This window comes from Mollisia scopiformis (assembly GCF_001500285.1).
Source record: "Mollisia scopiformis unplaced genomic scaffold LY89scaffold_27, whole genome shotgun sequence".
Lineage (NCBI taxonomy): Eukaryota > Fungi > Ascomycota > Leotiomycetes > Helotiales > Mollisiaceae > Mollisia > Mollisia scopiformis.
Window position 1 is genome coordinate 237,202 of NW_017263607.1, and position 20,903 is coordinate 258,104.

Below are 20,903 nucleotides of genomic sequence, written 5' to 3' on the forward strand. Positions count from 1 at the left end.
CTTTGCTGCTGCTGAGGGAAAGAGCAGAGATGTGAAGACCGAAAACGGAAGTCACGCTCAGCACCCGAGCTGAGATGTTCGACTCCGCCTTGTCCATTGGGTGTATTTGTTTTTTCAATCATAAATCAAGATACAGATTCTAAATGCGAAGTCAATGGAGCTACATTTATTGGACTGCATTTATTGGACTGCAAAAGCTTCTACCAGCAGAGATAAAACTGTACGACGGAAGAGGGGTTGCAAGCACGTGAGATTATCCAGCTTACAACTCACGACTTGTACAGTTCCAAGAATGCTTCCATATGACAGGAAATACAAGATGTTACAGCTTAAGTAAAGAACACTTGTGCAAGAAGCTAAGAATGAGGTAAAGTGTGGAATAGCTTCAGACATTCACGTGCCTCGAGTGATCTCGTCCAGTGGAGAGTCAGGCCGAATTGCTCGACTAGACTGAGGCGGATAAAGCTCACAGTCCAATACTACAGGTCCACAGTAATTGTGTAGTTACTTTGTCACGGCAAGTAACATTTGTACGCTGTTGCCAAAACAGATCTCTCTTGTCCCAGCACCAAGGACGACGACAAGCAGAGGATGGACCATACTGTTGACAATTTGCGAGAAGATACGATGGAGGACTCTTTACAATGATGGAAACCTTTGTGTCTACAAACATCAGCCAAAAAAGCATCCAATGCAAAAATACTAATGCGCACGGGAATAACGAGGCTGGTAGTGGGGAAGTCGTCCTCCAAGACACTTGTATCAAGATACTGCACAATACATTCTTGCTTGGTCCTAAACTTCATTACATAATAACCCCAGCCAGGATCATCCTGATTTTAAAACCTCGCCGAGACTTCTCGGCCCGAACTCATCACGATCACAAACTCTCGGCATATCTCTCTCGGCATCATGAAGCAGTAACACGGAAATAAATCACAAGAAGGGTTTGCATTAAATGACCAGAACTCCATTACACACGTCGAGCAACCTTGGGTATAAAAACAATCCAGCAAAAAAATATGCGCCAAGTCGACCGCCAAGCTCCCAAGACCGTTCCGTCTCCGTACCAAGGATTATGAATCGTCGCATCATCATTTTTCCAAGACAATCCCGTCGTGAATTTCTTCGTGTTCCGGGTCTTGGCATATTGGTTTCCAAGCTTCGTAATAGACGGGATGCGCACTCGATCGCGCGTTCTTGAATGCCGTTCGATCGTAGCTTTTGCTATGGGGAGATCTGTGCTCCATCGTAATGTATGAGGCCTTCAGAGCTTCTATTTCATCTGCTCGCAGATGTTCAATAGGTGCAATGTCGTATCGCGACGGATGGGATTCGTAGAGGGGTCGCTGCAGCGTAACGTTTGCAAGATCGCAATAGCATAATTCGTAAGCTTCGAGGTGAGATATGGCGGATCGAATAGTGCCTCGAAGGAGGAATCAACTGTTCACTCGTCAGCATTGCTGTCCCCAACGTCCGTCACACCGCAGACCTACCTCTCAGCAACCTTGCAACGCAAATGCTTCTCTCCCCTCCTCAAGTCAACACAACAGCCAACGACACCGCCAACGAGATCCCCAACACCACGCACAAGACAATGATAGCCCACATGCAAGTCTTGCTGCACAATACCGACCTCTTCTTCTCCTTATACACCACCGGCATCGGGAGTCCCTCCTGGTATTTCGGCTCCGAAGACACGTAGACCAACGTCCGTTCGCTGGTTGGACTGCCCGCCATATGAGCCCTTGGAAGTTCCTTCAAAGGACGAAAGTCCGACATCTTATCGTCCCTCTCCAACTTATCGCGTCGTAGCGCTTCTATATGCGGCGTGTGCTATAAGCAATATCGCGATCCCCAAGCAGATTTTCCTTGTGTTACGACGATGCTCTGGATCTGCAGTCGATGATAGTCGTTGGACAGAGGGAGGAGAGCAGACTCTTTTGTGCTCTTGCCCAGGAATTTCCTTCTGTCATTGTGACATTATCCGGGACCTTGGCAAGCCTTGGGCGAGCCTTGGTCTTTGAGGCATCACCGTAACTTGAGACATCGCTGTGTAGTCGTGAAGCTCTTGGCGGTGGTGGTAGGCGCCTTGGCGTTGCTGGGCATTCCGCGTGTTCCTTGGGAGGAGCTGTGAGTGGAAGGCGAGTGATTGGCGTAGATTGGAGTCTCTTGGTAGGAGGCGGAGGGAGGAGGGGAGGTGGAAATAAGATGATAGGAAGACTCGGCGGTGTTTGAAGGAGGTTTGGCGTTGTCACATGACTATGTCTGCGGCATGAGGTTGGATGGACGATTCTTGTGATGGCATACTCTTGGAGTAAATGTTTGATTAAATATGCCCAGTCTTGTCTTTCTTGTCTGGATTCTAGGCAATATGAGCACTTTATTAGGTAACTTGAAGGGGATATACACGTGACCTTTCGATCAGGTTAGGCTTCCAAGGTTTCTGTTGCACATCGCCCTTGAAAGTTGAATAATCCTAGGCTTACTTACTACTTACTGTATCATGTAAATATCGTACTGCCAAAGGTATATATGCATGATATTTAGCAGGAACGGCACACGATGAAGACTTCTTTTTGTTGTACATCGTTGTCAGAGGGTACATGAGTTCAACGATGCTCATCTAAATTGACTCATCTGTGACTAATTTATCGTGACATATAGGATGTGGCGCTATATAAACTGTGTGAAGCCTAGCTATACCTTCATACGATGACTAAACAAGTGCCTGCCTCGTTGTAGAACGGCTGGGGTATAAACAACGACTTGTTTGAAATGCAGTGTTAGTGAATCTAACAATTTTGTCTCTATTTATGAACCGTGAAGGTTGTTCCATAAGACAAAGCATTTATGGTGTGGGTTAGCTAAGCTGTTGACCCCGATCCGCTATAAAACATAGTAAAGTCTGATTTACCTAAAATTTATACTTTCACCTGAACATCAGAAGCGACATTGACATATGATAAATCCAATTGCACGTAAGTGCGAATGTCAGACGATGCATCGGTACTTTGGAGTAGGATACAAGAATGACACAAGACGAAGTGGAAACAGAATATCACAAGAATCATGAACAGCCAGAGTAAAAAGGATAGCATCTGCATTATTAGACTCTTGATACAGCGCAAAGGAATGTCATTTTCTCATAAAATACAGAGTCTCCACTTTTCGCTCCCCGAACGCACTAGGACTACCACAGACTAAAAAGGAAACTCCACCACCTCCTCCCATCTCTACATTCCCATTCCCCCTCGACCGATCTTTCAATCAACTCACACGCCCCCACCGGAGCAGTGACGACTGATTTATGCACGGAACTTAGCACCGACAAGCTCACGCTTCTCAGCAGTGGTGTTGGCGGCGGAGGTAGAAGCGCCACCAGCCATTTGCAGGGCCATGACACCACCGAAAGGTCCGGCACCTGATGGGTTGACGATCTTGACGAGGCAGACACCACTCTGGCCACCGACGGTACCGGTGCAGGAGGTGCCAGCTGGGACGGTAGCAGCGAATGGGTAGTCCTCGTTGACGTTGGAGGCACGCTTCATGATACCCATGCTGACGAGCATGCGGGGGATGAATCGGCGTTGCTTGGGAGCGGCGATGTTACCGTTCTTGCCTGGGACTTGTTGGGTGACGGCGAGCTTGGTACCGGTGGAGAATGCTCCAGTGCCGGTGGTGTCGAGGACAGCGGTGTATGGGCCGGCACCGTCGGTGGTGACAATGTGCATTGTGCCGGAGATGGATCCACCGTTGCTGACTTGAGCGAGGGTGGTTCCGGATTGTGCCATGACTGCGGACATGCCGGCGAGGGTGTTGGGGCCAGCCTTGGTCTTTCCGAGACCGTCGGTCATGGCGTTCTTGCTCTGGAAGACGGTGGTGTCGACTTCGGTTTGCTTGTTGGTTCCAGCACCTGGGATGACACCTCCCTGGATACCGAGACCAGTGGTGTTTCCACCGGCATCACCAGTCTAGTAAGCATGTTAGTTGAAGAAATGAGATGATTGAACCCAATGAGACTTACCATGACTGCGATCTTGCCATGGGCGGCGACCAATGGGGATGCTGCGAGAGCAAGGATGAAGAGCTTGGAGAACATGTTGATTGTGGGGAGATGTCTAAAATAGAACTAAAAATTGTTTGTAATAAAGACTGAAAGCGGTTACGAGTCAATCGTAAGCGGCTGAAGAAGTGAAAAGAATAGGCTGAAAGTGAAGTAAACTGAGGAACTGTTGATCGCTGATGCTGTTCAATGAGAGGGACTTTGAGCTGTATTAATACTTTTCCACTCACTGCTGCTGGGTACAGAGTTCGTGATGTTTCGGCCATTGACAAGGACCAGACCTCAACAACAGCCATCAGTGGACATCAAAAACATGCCAAGAACAATCACAACCATCAGTGAAAATCATAAACATGCCAAGAACGCTGTGAGGTTCCATGATTGAGACGATGCTCATGCGTACAGTCAAGAGAAACTGCAAGTCATGTTGGAGAGACAGCTGATTGGCCAGTGAAAGGTTATTGGACCATGAAGGCGGTCACCGTTCTATGGCTCAAACAACAGGTCGCTTGTCAGAAAGGCGTTTCCAAAGGAGAAGACCTTGAGCTTGAACAGAGAAGCGAGTATAACCAAGACTGAAGAGGCTAAGCGCGAGAGACCAGTCCAGATGTAGAGGAGGATTATCGAAACGGAATGCGGAGAAGTATCTGATCCGCCAGGGATTAGGACATGCTTAGTAGGGCGATCAATCAGATCACCTCGTAACCTTGCAGATTCAAACTGATTTTCTCAAGGATGAAGTGCTTTCGCAAAGTTTATGATTGGATGTTGGTGAGGCATAGTGTCAAACAGCCCGGGCATTTGGTCTGTGCATGTTTCCAAACATGAGCCAAGCGACACAAGGATTTTTGCCAAGAGAAGTAAGACGAGACACAAGTGATCTCTTCGAGCTGCCCAAAAGTTTTACGTCCGAAACATTTTGCCGGCTTTGCTCTGCCAAAGCAGCTCGAAGGATTTGCGATGAGTTCCATATGACAGAATGCATGAGGCTTCAAGGTGGAACATAAATGACCCGAAGGGAAAAATTAACGTTCGAAGCAATTGACAAGGCTTCATTTGAAGAACGACAAGGCCATTGGCCACAATGAGGCAACCTTGGAACCTGTCAACACTGGTGGTAAAGTTAAGCATCGCCAACCAACCTGCTCATGCGCCTTTGCCGCTGCGTGGCCGTCGATTACCCACTGTTTCGCACGCGAACGCCAATGGGTTGACTCTTCAACAAGGGCAGTCGGCACATCATGCAGCGGGATCCAGGATCCATGTGTCGATTATTCTTGCGCCTCTTGTAGATCACAGATTAACTCTAACCGCGCCTCCGTCTCTGTCACACTGTCGCAATGATCGCAAGAGAAAGCTGTTTAGGACCTTGACCCCCGTGTTTTAATTTTAAGCGAGATCCCACAACAAAACACGAACCGCGGGGAGGCTGGTTGTGGCGTGGATCAGAAGATCATGCAGTGAGTAAAGATCCAAAGCTTCCGAGGCATGGCAAATGGTAATGCCGGCAATGGTACGAGGTGGAGGTGGCTGAGCGTTCATGAAGGCGGAAGAGAGACCTCGGGATGTTCAGACTGTTTCAGTTCTGTAGCCTCAATCACGTGCTCTCTTAGACTTGGTAGAATCCGAACTAGTTTAGTCTCTCAGTCTCATGAATTGGAGGTGTCAGAGCGGTTGACATGCCGTTAGCCGATATAGATTCCCCACTGAACGTTGATGCGAAGATAAACCCTACTTGTATTGCGAAGTATCGACACAGCTTTATTGTTCCACGATGTTTCCGGCAAGGAAGGCAATGCAGCGTAGTCATTCCCTCCGCTCAACGGCAGTTGCTGTTGTTGAATGCCAAGTTGTCTGAGTATCTAACTCGTAAGTATGCATCTCAGGGGTTTCTCTGCTTCAATGTTCCTTTGATAGCTTTTGTGAATCATCCTCTTCTTCGTTTCTTCGACGAATCTATCTTCCCCAGCAACGACTTGATTTACCAAGTCTTACTATCAAGTCGTGCTTGACGATATCACTCCTCGTATCAGCGAACACACATGGCGGCATCTTCGCCGAAATTGGACAATATCGAGCCGTCTTCCTTTAGCATACTTCCAATCCAATTTCGTCCTCCTTCCACTGTACGAGCACCAAATTTGACGACAATACACCCGCGAACCTTGGCAGCTGACCATAACACTCCATCTTCCTTCTCTTGGTTCAGACGTGAGTATCTCCAAGCTTCCTCCCGCGAGATGCCAATTTGGTCATCTTTCTGCTTTCGATCTTGCGACCGGAAGTCTCGCGCTCCTATTCGAGGTAAAGCAGCAAACTCGGACATGAAGAACGCGGCCAGAGTCTCCACCAGAGGGCCTCGTAGAACCAGAGTCCCAAATATTCCCATGCCGTTCATCTTCTTCCGCAAATCTTGAATACTCGAATCAAGGCTTTCTCGTTCGAGAATAACATTATCCCGAAGTAGAAGCCGTGCTTTGCATTTTGATTGCGGTGCTGACCAGACTTCATTTCGACCACTCCAGGCACGCAGGTCCCAGTCTTCCCCACGAGCTGTTCGACCAGCTGAAACCCAATCTAAGAGACAGAGGCTACCGCCTTCAGTAACGTAGAACTTCTGAGACTGTTCATAAACACTGCCTTCGAATGGTTGGACAGGATCCGGAAGCAAACAAACTGCAGCACCATCTTGAATGGTCACGTGGAGGCTTTGACGTGTAATGACTTGTCGAGTAGGTGATTTGAAGATCTTCGTATGTCCTTGTGTGACAATACTGAGCCTAGCCTTCTGCTTCACGTCAATAGTCAGATTGACTTGGTCTCCACCAACGAGTCCGCCGCCATATGTAAGGAGGAAGACTAGGACACTCTTCTGAGCAGCGGATGGTGACGGAGATATAAGCTTGAGTGGATACTGGAACGTAATCGTAGACAAAGCCGATACACTGTGAGGTAGCAATTGCACCACCAGACGTCCTTCTCCAGGTGCAGAGGAAGACAGAGGAAACGGGGATGTCATGAAGCCTGTCGTCGTCGCATCATTCTCGTAAAAGCAAGCACTTTGGGTGGAGACAATTAATATTGAGTTCCGTCCCAAGAAAACCAAGAGAAGAATGTCTGTCAGCTCGTCTGATATCCGAGGAGAACTGAAAGTTTATCAAGTGATATCGATAATTAAAACGGCAGCCTAAGGCTACAACAGCGCTAGGCTTCTTTCGTAAACCACACGATCGACGATCGCGAGTCGCGAATTGAATCAACATAACCATTATCTTCAACGCGACACAACAACTCCGACTACCTCTGAACATCATTTTCTCAGTCGCGTCAAATGTATCAATGACTACTCCGAGAACGCCGCTCATGGATATCTCCAATAACGACGTGGCGAGCACTCCAGGCGCGACTGCAAGTCGGCGTAAGTCAGGACGCGCCGTGAAGGTTCCCGAAAAGTTTGTCCCAGATGTGCCATCGTCGCAGCCAGGCCCTGCGAGCGCGAAGAGAAAGCGGGGAGAAGATGATGCCGAGAACGACGCGTCCGACATAGAAGACGACGAGGATGAAGAAATTGAGGACGAGGAAGAAGAGAGCGCAGCAGAAGAAGAAATAAAGGAAACCAAGAAGAAATCGAAGAAACCAGCGAGGAAACCTGCTGCCAAAAAGCCCAGAGTCAATGGCACGACATCGCATGAGGTGGCGCCTCCTGTAAGACTTCCAGCTCGACCGAAGAAGACGAAGCAGGTCGCGATCGCGGACAAAGATACAGGAGGACTCTATGGTAAGGGATAATCTGCCAATAATGAAGCACAATGCTGATTGTCTTATAGCGGATGTGTACACAAGCGGACTATCTTCAGACGATGTTGCGGGGCAATGGCACAGCAGACTGGCAGAGGATAGCCCTACCGCAATGGTTGAGCTTGTCAATTTCTTGCTTCTAAGTGCAGGCTGCACTCTCGAGGTCACACGAGACGATATAGATGATGTTGATAATGTTGATGCAAAAGTGGGAGATCTGCAAGAAGAGTACCAAGCAGTGAGTTTTGATTTTGATCTGCCATCCCCCAAGACTAACACAGAACAGCAAAACATCACAGATTACCCTCTAATTAAAGCTCGAAGTAGCCATCACTTCCGAGAGTGCCTTATCAACTTCTTCGACAGCCTGCTGGATGCGATACATGAATCCAAGATTATGTACACGGAGACTGCGCTGATGGAGAACATCCATTCATGGCTCATTGTTATGTCATCTTCCCCTTCACGACCCTTTCGTCACACCGCAACTATCGCAGCACTTGCGATGACCAGCGCAATGTGCCGAGTGGCAAATGAGCAGATTGAGGTTGCAGCGAAGGTTCAGCGACAACTTGAGTCGGAAAAGAAAAACAAGAGACCAAACAAAGCTAGGGTGTCCGAATTCCAGAGCAAGGTAAACGAGAACGAGCACCAAAAGGCTGTTCTTGAGCACCGAATTATGGACTTCTTTGAGGGCGTCTACGTGCACAGATATCGCGATGTGGATTCAAAAATTCGTCTCGAATGCTGTGAGTCTCTAGGAGACTGGATTTTGACACTCGAAAGTGTGTTTTTTGAAGGACAGTACCTACGATACATGGGATGGATGTTGTCGGATACTCACGGACCAATGCGACAAGAGGTCATCAAGCAATTGCAGGCCATCATGAAAGACCTCAATGCTGGTGGCATGCGACATTTTATTGAGCGATTTCGTCCTCGACTAGTTGAGATTGCCACGCGTGATTCTGAATCTACGGTACGAGCTTCCGCGGTTGAGTTGATGGACTCCATCAGAAAGGCTGGGATGCTCGAGCCCGATGATATCGACGTTATCGGCAAGCTCATATTTGATTCTGACCCAAGAGTCAGAAAGGCTGTGGTGCCATTCTTCGCAGAAAGCATCAATGATCTATATGATTCGAAGGTCGAGGATCTTGGTGGCAATGAGTTCCTCGAAGAACATTTAGCTGTCGAAGACGAAGAAGATTATGACACACCTCGGCGTGAATGGATCCAGCTAAAGTGTTTGTCGGAAAACTTGTTGAGCTATGACATTCAAGACCAGGACGAGATGCCCAGCCAAATTGATTCTGCCGACTTCTTGAACGTTTCTGGATCGGAGTCAAGGTTCACTCTTGCTGCTCAAGCGCTCTACGAGAAAGTCCCCGTCCTCAAGAATTGGGAGCTTCTTGCAGGTTACCTTCTTTTCGACCATACTTCAGAAGCTGCTTCTACCGATGCTGAGGCAGAATTGAGAGCGAGCTTCAAGCCCGATGAAAAAGAGGAGCTTATTCTCTTAGAAGCATTGAACGCAGTGGTGAAATTGGGATTGTCAGACGCCGAAGAAGCTGACAAGGAGAAAGCGAGAAAGAAGCACGCTCGACGAGACAATCACGACGCAAGAGAAGCTGCGGCGCGACGATTAGCTGGTCTCATTCCGCCATTGTTGAAGAAGTACGGTGCAGATCCGAAGACGGCTACCGTCGTACTTAGACTTGAGCATGTACTGAATCTGAACGTCTTCCAAGAGCTACGACAGGATTCGACAGTTTATGCCAAACTACTGGATGAGATCAGCGCGCAATTCAATAGCCATGCAGACAAGGGTGTTCTGAACGAAGCAGGTGCGGCGCTTCTTCACGCACGTGGTTACGAAGAACTTGAGGAAGTGGCTGATAGCAAGGTTCAATCTCTTTGGGAAGATACCACGAGTGTTCTTCGAAAAATCAATAAAGCCGGCGAGATATCTGCCCGTGGCACACTCAGCATCAAGATTCTTACGGAACTTTCTCATAACTTGGCTCGCTTAGAGCAGCTTGCAAGCATTTCGAGTTGCGTTGAAGCTCTCGAGGCCGAGGGGGCCAAGGAATCGACGCTTCCTATCGTCATACTTCTTGATATCATCGCTCGTGGGGTCTTTGAAGACTCAACCGATGAAGCTCGCGAAAATTTGGAAGACGAAATCGTTCTGTCCGCAATTCGATCTGGCATGTTCTACTTTATGTGGAAAGTTCGTTCCATCACTGAGGCTGTCGAATCCGGCGAAGAGATAACAGATCTGGATATTGATCATCTGAAAGAGTGGCAAGACCTGTTCACTACAAACCTGATCGCATCCTTTTCTTCTCGGTCGACCCTAGACACCGTTCGGCTGGTCGGCGCTGGAACTTTCCTCGATTTACACGTGCTCTTTGCCACCCTGAGACCTACCAAGCAGCCAAAAGGAAAGAAGAGCCAGTCAGAGCAAGCCTCCGAGGAAAATCCCTATCTACAAAGTCTTGTCAAGGAGGTCGGGCCCGAAGTTCAAACAGAGCTCGCTTCTATTTTCGACGGATTAGAAAAGCAATTCGCCAAGAAATCGAAAAAGAAGCTTGCGGACCCCAGTGATGACGAAGCTCCCGAAGACCTAGAATCAGAATCTGAAGAGGAAGAAGATGACGAGGTTACCGACAGCGAGCGGCAAGCAGAGACCTTGAGAGCCGAGCAACAGCTGTGCGAGTTGTCCGGCAAACTTGTTCTTGCTATCCTCGCACAAGTGATTGACGCCTCAGGTGACCTGAAGGGCAAGCTCCGATCGAGACTTCAGCGGAATCGACAACGACTTGGTCCAAATTTCAAGGAAGTCGTCGCATATCTGGATGAGCCAAAATCCAAGGCCAAGAAGGGCAGCAGAAGCAAATCGCAGTCAGCTGATCCCAAGAAGAAAGCAGTACCAGCAAAGAGTGCCGAGCGGGTAGAGGAGGAAGAGGAAGAGGATGATCCGTTCGCGGATGTCGAACCTGAGGAAGGCACAGTTGAGGACCTCCGTCGAAGAGAAATTCTCGACGAAGAGCTAGAAGGCGGAGGTGAAGAGAATGGAGAAGAGGAGGGCGGTGGTGCTGATGATGATGACGACGACGTGATGGGAGATTAGGCGATCTGATTGAACAAAATTATGGTTGTAGGAATAGTGTGGGACTGAAATGCTTGCGGAGCTTGGCTTACATACTACCACGGTACTTGGTTGCATTGTCTGCGCGGAACGTGATTGCGTTCGTGAGCTTGTTTATGTTTATGGTATGAGGTGCATTGGCTAATGACGGAGATTAGCTTTTGTCCATAACATGAATCTATATTCTGCACACTTGATTGTTGTGGTGAAATACCGTTCTTGATATTTTTGGGTGATTGCGAAGTATTTCTTATATATATACCCATGTGGGCACTCGAAAAAGAGAGAGAGAGAACCCATGTCTTGTACTGCTAGGAACAACAGAAGCTAGGCTTCCAAATCAACGTTCCCAAGCTGGGAGCTCCAGGGTCACCCATGTGAGGCCCCGTACAAATCAGCAGTCCCCCACATGAGACTATCATCCCTTTTCGATTGACTGACGATGGCTCTGACATTGTGTGTGTTGAATAAATGGTTATTTCTAGATTACCTCAAGAAGTCCAGATACAAAATAAGCAGGTCCTTCCAACCTCTCTGTTCCATCTTCTTGAACACATTCCTCGTTATTCATCATCGTTAAAGATTACTCCGGTGCTGATGCGAATCCACACGATTCTCGATTCCGGCTCAAACAACCTCCGTGCCAAAACTTTCGATTTGAGTTTCCCCATACCCCCCTTCTGATTCCGGTTTCACATCTCGTCTCGATCCATATGAAGGTCTTCGTGGATGAAGTATGTGTCCCTGTCTTTGGTCCTGTTTGGATATAGATGGGGCTATATTGGAGATCCCCGATATGGATGGGATGCCAAAGTCGTTTGCTCGAGAACGAGATGTTTTTGGTTTTCGATCTGTGAGTGGCTTTACGCCTCTACGGTGAATGGGGAAGTTTGCCTTCTAGCTAGAGAGTAGCTCGGACATCTTGATTGCCTTTCAAGTGTTCTCGAGGTTTTGTTTCCTGATATCTTTTCAAATCTCTTGTGGGCCAAATACGCTGGTCCTAGCGGGTCGGTCCGCAAGACCAGCACTGTTTCGGCATGGTGTAGGCTCGTAGTTAGAAATAAGTTTAGCTTTTCAACTTTAATACGTCTACATTGGTTTCTGAACTGGGATCTGTTGAAACTTTATTTCGTTGTCTCGTTCTGGTCAGATTTTTACATTGTCTCTTACCGTGTGTTCTGTTTGCATTTCTGCTTCTTAAGTTCCCAATACTGTGTCAAGATATTTATCGTCCTTTATATCAGTTCTGTTGTTTTTTCTAGCACTATTCCTCAGCCCGAAAGTACTACGGCCGATGTCCTTGCAGTGTACATCATTCCAATCACGTGAAGCATAGGCGCATGGAATTACATGCCTTCCAAACTGGCTGTACTGTGCTCTAATTAATTTCACTATCAGACGCCTAAGATATCTTGGTTCTGAGAATACTTCACCATTTTGTAGTGATCTCGGCATCATATTGCGTGGTTCAGCTAGCATTCGGAACATAGATGCACGACGCAAACATAACTTTTGAGATGTAAAACTTCTCATATATATTCCCGGCAAGGTTATATCCTCTATTTTTAGGGTAACTCAAAGTTCTATGTTTCCAGGAGCGAAACATCGTTCATCGATGTCACGATGTGCTACAATGTCACTTAATGGCTCCTTCCTTCATATAGAACCAATGAAATCAATCACAATATCTTCTCCCATGCTTTCATAACCTTCTTCCTGAACTTTCTCTCTGACTCACATCAACATCTTTGGAAGATCAGACATCCGTATTCTCTGCCATGGATAATTCCTCTTGGATCAGTAGAAAGTTCTGATGATCACACTCTCCGCTATTGACAATAGACTCGGGACGGGCTTTTGGTATGTGCGTTAGCTACTGTAGACATCCCTGTCAAATCTCACACTCTCTCAAGGGTAGCCGGTCGAGAATCCAATCCACGCCCGGAATAGCAGGGGCGATGCGTCACTTTGCAAATTCGTCTCGTCGATGGCTCTCACGGCAGCTGCAAGTGGTCTGATAATGAAATTATATTCTCTGCTCTTGTTCTTGCCCTGCTCAGTCCAAAAAGAATTGTTAGGAGGAGTCTGCGTGTGTGTGTGTGTGTATGGTCTTCCTGATCACGTGCACTGAAATGTATCAACAAGCTCTGTTTACCAGGTTCTTCGAGATAAACTGTTATACAATCGAGGGTCTTCATACAGTTGAAATTATGAGTTTGTACATTTGTACAATTTGTACAGCTTTCAACAGTTTGTGTGTGCGACGTATGGTAAAGTAGCGACTCCCTCCATCCCTCACTGGCTTGCGTGTGACTCTTTTCCCACCGTCATTGCTTTCTCTGTTATTCTAGGCTATTCTCCTCTCGACTTAGAATGCTGACGTTCCTGGAGTCATTGCTATAGCGTGGGTAAGGTGTTGAAGCTTGTGGTGTTTTTACTTTCTCGCTTAGCCTTAACGAGAAAGGGGTAAACTTTATTTGAGCCTCCACGCACCCCGAATATGTTGAATGCAACTCAACCACTGAGCAAAACATCTGAAAAGTTATAGTATTGCTACAGCTGCCTGTTGAATTTCCATAAACGCTTCTTCAAATGTTCACATCAAATGCACCGTGATACCGTCCAAGTGTTGTTGACATATTCGTCTATTCCATCGTGATGAGAGCATCCTAGCCACTATAGCTCCATAGTAGTCAGGCGCTGGATGGCACTTATAAAGTGAGTGAGCTTGTTGATCCAGGTAAAGCAAACAATGGAACCCATCAACAAGTGTCGACGACATCATGAAAACCTTTCCAGCACCATCAATAGTTCAGATTCTCATCTGGACCAAAGTAGTGCTCGCACAATGGCTTTCAGCTGTACTTATTCCCATCCTCGTAACATCTCTTGTTCCTTCATCTTACAACCTGCACGAATACTCATCAACACAACTCTCAACCAACAAAACGACCACTTTACAACTCAATCGAACGCATTCAATACTTATCTACTATCCCTCTACAACTATCTCAACCCAAAAAGACTTTACTTCATCCGGAATCTATTTATAACTCAACAAAATGTCTCGATGCCCGCCGGATTCATCATGGCCATCTTACAACGCCTCGAAAGACTGGGACGATGAATTCTTCAACGACGGCAAATTCAAGGACGAGGGCAAAATCTCCTGTTCAGAGAAGAATGTTGCCATTGGTAGCATTATCAAACTGAACCAACACAGTCTCAAACGCCACAAACTCTATCACGATAGAGTGGTCTGCGTTCATAAGGATTGCACAACTCGGCCCGAATTGGAGAAGATGTTTCAGCAGTAAGTTTAGACCTCAATACCCTTTCGATGTTGCATTGAGACTCTCGAAACCCAATTCCTCCAGAAGAAGACAGTATGCTAACTTACAATTTCTTGAAAGCCCAGCGGCCGTTCTGGATATTTGGAGAGAAAATGGGGATGATTGGGCTCTCGTCAGCATCGTAAGTGGCTCTTCCTCAGGATAGTGATCCAAAGAGACACTCATGGCCGTGTAACACTCTTCATGATCATTGTCCAATCTTACTTATCTATGACCAAGCGGATTGCTAACAATTGAGTAGATTTCCAGCAAAAAGCTGGCCTCGGAGGGTCAGGGTGCAAATCCTTTGACCCTAGATCGACCTTATGACAGAAAGTACCATCAAGATATGTACAATGGCGTGGATCCCAAAGACGTCATGCACCTTGAATACTTCGGCGGCACATTCGAAAGAGCATGTTGGTTCCAAACAAACCATGCCTGGAAAGTCATGCTTAGCATGACAATACCCTTCAAAAAGCTTATCTGGGCCAATCGTCTCACCAAAGCAAGCTACGAAACTCTCATGGATAGACTTCACTTGAGTCCAGCCTTTTGGGTCACAACCAAAGCCTTGTGGGTAAGAAGTCTCCGGGATCCTGCATTTTCAAAGTCCTGCCTCTCGTCGGACATACAAATTCAATCTCCGACTTCTCCAACACCCTCCAAGGCCTCAAGCTCTCCAAGCTCTGGATCTTCGCCGCTTCAAGATTCGCCACCACGGAAGCGAGGAAGAGAGGATTCATTTGATAAAGAATCACCGCCACCCGCCTCGAAGAAAGCGCGATCAGACAGCCAAGAGAAAGACAAGCATGAGTAAGTACACTGTCCTTCTCAGTGATAGACACTGTATTAACATTACCTTCAGTGAGAGACCAAGGAGTTACGCCCGACGTCGAACTACTTCTCCAGTTCCGCAAAACAGAGGCCGCGAGCTTATGTACGACTCGTATCGCCCAAGCGATAATTCATATAGAGCACGATCCCCTTCAAGGTACGTCCACAAATGGTGCATTCAGACTCTTGGACTAATGTGAACAGATATCGAAGAGAGCAAACGACCCGGGACGACAGAGACGGATCCAGTAGACGTCAAACATTCTACGAGGATAGAGAGCCAGAGCGTTTGCATCGTCGTCCAGTAATACAAACGGTGGAGCCCCCTTGAACTACGATGATTGAAAACTTCGACATTCGACATCACAGCAAAACTTCATTCAGAAAGTTCAATTTGCGCAATATCCTGATACATACAAGACAACAAAATGGATAACCTCTTTAACTTCGATATTGTATGGAATTTCGAGACAGGGACGCAACCTGGAAACTCTCCGAGTAAGTGTCCTCTCTTCAAAATGGCAGCTTCTCACTCACAATAGCACAGTGAACGAATAGACAACACAACGACATATTGCCGAGATCGAGAGGAAAGTATCGATCTACCGATACACGAACAGAAGAGAGAATGGTGGTGTTCCCTTGGGTCATGCAAGGAAGTGTGGCCTAAGGGAGAAAGGGATATGAACATGGGCATCATTTTGTTTCGCTTGCTTGTAGAAATTTTGTCATTCTCATGGACAGGCGGGAGTATACCTTTTCCCTCTTGATTCTTCAATTGCCATGAGGTTTTAACGGTACTCCGGGACTTCCGAGTTGTTTGTTTCTGGATTAGAGTTTCGAAAGTTTCAGTCTTTGGTCTCGCTTTTGTATTGAATAGAACGAATAAGTCATTGGGATGACCACATCTTTATTTACTCTACCAATTGTGCCTTACTCGATTTCTTTTTCGTTGTTTCGTCTTTTCTCATGATAAGATCCTTGTGTGAAGTGCGTGGCTAACTTGGGTGTCGCCATCAACCGACGAACCCTGAAATGTAGCGAGTTGGAGCTCGAACCCTGCCGAATTGAGAAATAGGGGAGTGCATGCAGACTTCAATACATTTCATCACCAAGATAGGGAGGTGGCTGACGCCTTTTGCGCCTCAATGTTTGAGATCTCCCGTTTCTCGAGTTCCAACATTCAGCTGCCGCCGGTGGCGCTAGCGAGGCGACAATCCTTTCGAGTGATAGGGAGCATTAGAGATTACTCTCATGCTGTGACTTCTGAGTATGCAATACTTCCCGTACTGCCCCTGAGAGCGAGATGAGGAAGTGGAATCTCGAGGGCTTATAAATAAGGGCGAGGGTTCACACAACATCCTTTCCATTGCAACTGAGAATCATTTTGCAAAGTCCTTCTCGATTTCAGTTGTTAATTTCACATTCTCGTACTCTAGACTTGCATCCATCGAACAATATGGATCGGTTCTTCGATAAAGCCAAGAAGGCCCTCGATTCAACAACTCATCTCATCGCTGAGAATCAGAATTTCCGGACAATGGATATCGCTCGATTTCGTGGCACAGGGCATTCTTCCCCGCATCACTCATCACCACCAGCTACTGCTCCTCATGAGTCTACAAACAGCCACAATCATGTCTCACAAGCGCTAACACCCTATCCTACCACAACTCCTCTACCTTACCCTCCATCACCGTCATCGACCGCACACCATGGCTCAAATATGAATTATCCTATTCAATCGCTACCTCCAGCGACTTCCAATGGCTCTAGCCCGTATCCTCACTCTAATCAGCCATCACCTCTGTCGACACCACATGCTTCTACCGTGGATAATCCCTATCAGTTTTCACCAACTCCAACTACAGCATCTTACGGCACGGCCATGCATCTCCCTCAGGACCACTCACCAATCCCAACACCATATGGCTATTCTCCTAGTCATCCCGCCCTACCAGTCACAACGCCTTATGGCTCAGTCACTGAGCAATCGAACCATTCTGCACCAAGTGCAACACCTTACAATTCCAATATGTATCCACCTCCTATCTACTCCTCCCCTATACCAGCACCGGAAACTCCCTATTCCACCGGGCCAAGCCCTTCAACTCAGCCCTTAGCATACAGTCAAGCCAATTATTCTGAGACTCACAGCACAGTCCCTTTCCCGAACGCTGTTCCTGGCCCCAATGCAAATCCACCAACAAACAATACTCAGTCCCTTCCTGATCAACCCGTTCTCACTTTCCAACAGAAACTCCAACTCAAGAAGAACCAAGGCAATCTCGACAGTCAACTCATGCAAGCGGTTATCCGCGACAACGCCGAACAAGTGGAATCCCTCCTAAAACAAGGAGCAGATGTCAACGCACTCGTCCCAGCAGAATCACTTGGTCACAGGTACCCAGTTACTCCGCTCTACCTAGCTGCGTACAAAAAGCACAACGACGTCCTTCGAGTTTTACTTCTGTATCACCCCAACGTAGACGCATATTCAAGTTACAATCATGGAACAGCATTGAGCGCAGCCATCACTCAATGTAATCTAGAAGCGTGTGAGGAGTTGCTAAGTGCCGAAGCGAATCCCAACCTGGAGTGTGCGGGAGGTTTGCCTTTGTTATGTTGCCTAAATCGGGACGATACTGACATCATGGAGTTGCTGGTTATGGCTGGGGCTGATGTTAATGCGAAGCCGAAAGATAAGTCGAGTATGCCGGGTGACTCGATTTTGGGCACGGCATGCGTGTACATTCATACCAAGGTGGTGAAGTATTTGATTAGCGAGGGCGCAAGAGTTGAGGACTTGAAAGATGAGAGACAATACAACTTTGCAAAACGGTGTATGGAGACGTAGTGGGACTTTGTGACTTTCTGGGCTGCGTTGGCTGCGGATAGATCTTCTTTGGATGTGTGTTTGTACCAATAGTTCTCTCTGTTTTTTTCCAATTTCATGATTGCTCTTGATCGCTCTGAAAAGTGAACAGCATTTCGTTGTAAAATTGGGATAAGGTTTGCAGTTATGGAATCATGGTGTTGAACTCACCTCAGAATAAACATTAGGCAGGGGAAAAAAGGATGGCCGCAAACTTTTCTCAACTTCGAACGAAATAGCAGACTACTAGTTTGATTGTACTTTCGCTAGCTTGCTCTTTATTTCAACGTCAATCCAAAGCAGCAAAAATGATCCTCGGTGTTCGAAATTGGACAGAATTTAAGCTTATTCTTAGTATGAGGCGAGGCGGTGAGAGAGTGAACCATGAGTTTCATTCGTCTCATTTTGGATCTTCAAGGTCATGGAGCAAGGAGGGTGCTAACGTGGCGCGCAGTGTGCAGTTGTGCAAATGTCCGTATTGTCCATATAGTACTGTAAGCTTGATAAGATAAGGAAACTCTTGCCGAAGTTTATGTAACGCTCCAACAACACACCAACATACGGCACAGCAGTACGAAACTAGCGGTCAGACTTCCTGTCTCCAAGCAATTACCCGCAGCCGAAATATCTCACGACTTTTAGAACCTATTGCTTACTTTATCCAACCTTTATTTTGCATCTACTCAAGAAACGCAAGCTTCTCCGAGCTCCTTGAGTCTGTCTGTACCGTTTCTTTGAGACAAGAAAGCAAGTATTATGGCTACTTTGATCGTGGCCGTCGCAGCTGCGACAATAACGATTCTCGTGGTCATGTTCCTCACAAAATTGATTGAGAATCGCCAACAGATATGGAAGCTCCAGACAGCTAAAGCCGTGAGTTCATATTTCTACAATTCTCTCTAGATCATCGACTGAGCTGTGATGGTATCGCAAAGCCAATGCCAGTATTCCATCCTGTTTTCGGCCACTTCATTGCATTGAAGAAATGCATGCAAGCACTCCCACCGAACATCACAATGCACGTCATTGTACGGCAGATGGCCAAACAATTTCCGAGGGGGATCTTTTATCTCAATCTATGGCCCTTTAATAAGACGCTCATGATTGTTGCCAACCCTCTTATGGCCGTTCAAGTCGAAAAGGCCTTCCTTGACAAACCCCCTGCTATAACGGAAACTATGGAAATAATCAATGGTGGGCACTCACTCATGACGATGCACGGAGATGCTTGGAAAAGGTGGCGCGGCGTCTTCAATCCCGGCTTCGCCTCCGGTTACATGACAGGGCTTGCTCCTGCCATTGCTGATGAAGTCGTCGTTTTCTGCCGTTTACTCCAAGAGCAGGCGAGGAAAAATGAGATGTTTCAACTGGAAGAGTACACATTGCGCCTTACATTTGATGTTATTAGTCGCGTAACCTTGTGAGTTCTCGACCCGCAAATCAAGCCATTCCTAGAAATCATTCTAATTGTGATCTTACATTTGAACTCTCTACTAATATGATATCTCCTTTATAGCGGTGCTCGGCTTCATTACCAGACCCAGAAAAATGTTTTGGCAGATGGTCTTCGGCGGCAGGTCTACTGGACTCCGTATGGAACAACTTTCAATCCATTCCGCCGCTGGTTAAGCCCTCGCCCCCTAGTTCAGAAGTACAACAGCTATTCCATCAATCGGTATCTTCAACGTGAGGTCGATGAACGATTTGATGAACTCGCGCTGTCTCGTCAAGATTCTCCAGCAAAGTCTCAATCCAGGTCCATCATCTCGTTAGTCATGGATCAATATCTATTGGACCTAGGTAAGACAGGGGAATTGTCAAAGAAGGCTTTCAAGAAATTGGTTATACCACAACTTCGGATGTTTCTCTATGCTGGGCACGATACAACAAGCAGCACACTTTTATACTGTTATTACCTGCTTTCAAAACACCCGGATGTCCTCACAAAGGTCCGAGATGAACACAATGATATCTTTGGCACCGATTTTTCCACCGATCACTGTTATCAGATCATCAACAGCAATCCGGCTCTTTTGAACCAGTTGCCATATACACTAGCGGTCATTAAAGAGGTTCTTCGCATATTTCCCCCAGCTGCAAGCTTGCGTGATGGTCGTCCGGGGCTAATCTTAACCGACAAGGATGGCCAGCAGTATCCTACCGAGAATTGTCATATCTGGACTCTGAATCTCGTAATGCATCACAATCCCGACATATTTGTCAGAGCTAGTGAATTCATCCCAGAGCGGTGGCTGGTAGAGCAGTCAGACCCTCTGCATCCTAAGAAGGGATCTTGGCGAGCATTTGAATGGGGTCCACGTGCTTGTATTGGACAACCGCTTGCTCAAATGGAACTCAAGGTCGGACTTGTTATGACGGTCAGGATGTTTGACATTGCTCCTGTATATGATGAATGGGACATAAATCACCCTAAGAAGGGTATCACAACAGTGGAAGGTGATCGTGTCTACCAAGCGGAAATGGGTGGGGGTGGAGCCCATCCCGTGGACGGATTTCCTGTCAGGGTCACTTTGCGGGAACAACCAACTAGGACATGATGATCTATATTCAATCTAAAATATCGTCCCCCCATTTTTTTCCGCCTGTACTGTGGAATCAAGCGATTAGATAAATCAGATCCTTTTCAGTGCATTCCTTATGAGGACATACTTAGGAGTCAGTCTTCGGCAGATGACACTATGGTGCATGTCTTTCGAGATTCAAAGTCCAGAAATTTCCTTCTCGCATTCTGCTATTGGTATCGACTGGTTAAGGAGCAGAGTATCATAACAGTTCTCTGCCGTCTGATTTATAATCACTTCAACGTCTCGTCTTGCAAGC

At 47.0% G+C, this 20,903-nt stretch overlaps 6 protein-coding genes across 6 annotated transcripts; 4 read left to right on the plus strand and 2 right to left on the minus strand.

Annotated features, from left to right (window-relative positions):
- Nucleotides 1-3,207: 3,207 nt before the first annotated feature.
- Nucleotides 3,208-4,535, minus strand: LY89DRAFT_267150 (uncharacterized protein). Its single transcript, XM_018206325.1, has 2 exons — nt 4,028-4,535; nt 3,208-3,974 (listed from the first exon to the last, which is right to left on the minus strand). The coding sequence occupies exons 1-2, from the start codon at nt 4,100-4,102 to the stop codon at nt 3,309-3,311; spliced, it is 741 nt and encodes a 246-aa protein (XP_018064312.1). The 5' UTR covers nt 4,103-4,535; the 3' UTR covers nt 3,208-3,308.
- Nucleotides 4,536-6,086: 1,551 nt separating this feature from the next.
- On the minus strand, nt 6,087-7,198 carry LY89DRAFT_267133 (urease accessory protein-like protein UreD). The gene has a single exon (XM_018206324.1). It carries the CDS (start codon nt 7,083-7,085, stop codon nt 6,096-6,098), a length of 990 nt encoding a protein of 329 aa, XP_018064313.1. The 5' UTR covers nt 7,086-7,198; the 3' UTR covers nt 6,087-6,095.
- Nucleotides 7,199-7,337: 139 nt separating this feature from the next.
- Nucleotides 7,338-11,226, plus strand: LY89DRAFT_627320 (STAG-domain-containing protein). The gene is made up of 3 exons (XM_018211141.1): nt 7,338-7,844; nt 7,894-8,102; nt 8,151-11,226. The coding sequence occupies exons 1-3, from the start codon at nt 7,406-7,408 to the stop codon at nt 10,998-11,000; spliced, it is 3,498 nt and encodes a 1,165-aa protein (XP_018064314.1). The 5' UTR covers nt 7,338-7,405; the 3' UTR covers nt 11,001-11,226.
- A 2,854-nt stretch (nt 11,227-14,080) lies between these two features.
- LY89DRAFT_675467 (uncharacterized protein) lies at nt 14,081-15,518 on the plus strand (the record flags this gene model as incomplete). The annotated part of the gene is made up of 5 exons (XM_018213511.1): nt 14,081-14,331; nt 14,432-14,492; nt 14,613-15,166; nt 15,219-15,344; nt 15,392-15,518. 5 exons carry the CDS (start codon nt 14,081-14,083, stop codon nt 15,516-15,518), a joined length of 1,119 nt encoding a protein of 372 aa, XP_018064315.1.
- A 1,117-nt stretch (nt 15,519-16,635) lies between these two features.
- Nucleotides 16,636-18,141, plus strand: LY89DRAFT_689853 (ankyrin). Its single transcript, XM_018215983.1, has one exon. It carries the CDS (start codon nt 16,647-16,649, stop codon nt 18,042-18,044), a length of 1,398 nt encoding a protein of 465 aa, XP_018064316.1. The 5' UTR covers nt 16,636-16,646; the 3' UTR covers nt 18,045-18,141.
- An 859-nt stretch (nt 18,142-19,000) lies between these two features.
- LY89DRAFT_656568 (cytochrome P450) lies at nt 19,001-20,620 on the plus strand (the record flags this gene model as incomplete). The annotated part of the gene is made up of 2 exons (XM_018212392.1): nt 19,001-19,482; nt 19,579-20,620. The coding sequence occupies 2 exons, from the start codon at nt 19,001-19,003 to the stop codon at nt 20,618-20,620; spliced, it is 1,524 nt and encodes a 507-aa protein (XP_018064317.1).
- Nucleotides 20,621-20,903: the final 283 nt, after the last annotated feature.

Excerpts from the sequence above, each read along its gene's own strand:
- LY89DRAFT_267133 (XM_018206324.1), bottom strand. The coding sequence starts at position 7,085 with ATGACATCCCCGTTTCCTCTGTCTTCCTCTGCACCTGGAGAAGGACGT.
- LY89DRAFT_267150 (XM_018206325.1), bottom strand. The coding sequence starts at position 4,102 with ATGTTCTCCAAGCTCTTCATCCTTGCTCTCGCAGCATCCCCATTGGTC. Across the intron at positions 3,975-4,027 it reads ATGGCAAGATCGCAGTCATG|ACTGGTGATGCCGGTGGAAA; the intron begins GTAAGTCTCATT and ends CATGCTTACTAG.
- LY89DRAFT_627320 (XM_018211141.1), top strand. The coding sequence starts at position 7,406 with ATGACTACTCCGAGAACGCCGCTCATGGATATCTCCAATAACGACGTG. Across the intron at positions 7,845-7,893 it reads AGATACAGGAGGACTCTATG|CGGATGTGTACACAAGCGGA; the intron begins GTAAGGGATAAT and ends ATTGTCTTATAG. Across the intron at positions 8,103-8,150 it reads TGCAAGAAGAGTACCAAGCA|CAAAACATCACAGATTACCC; the intron begins GTGAGTTTTGAT and ends AACACAGAACAG.
- LY89DRAFT_689853 (XM_018215983.1), top strand. The coding sequence starts at position 16,647 with ATGGATCGGTTCTTCGATAAAGCCAAGAAGGCCCTCGATTCAACAACT.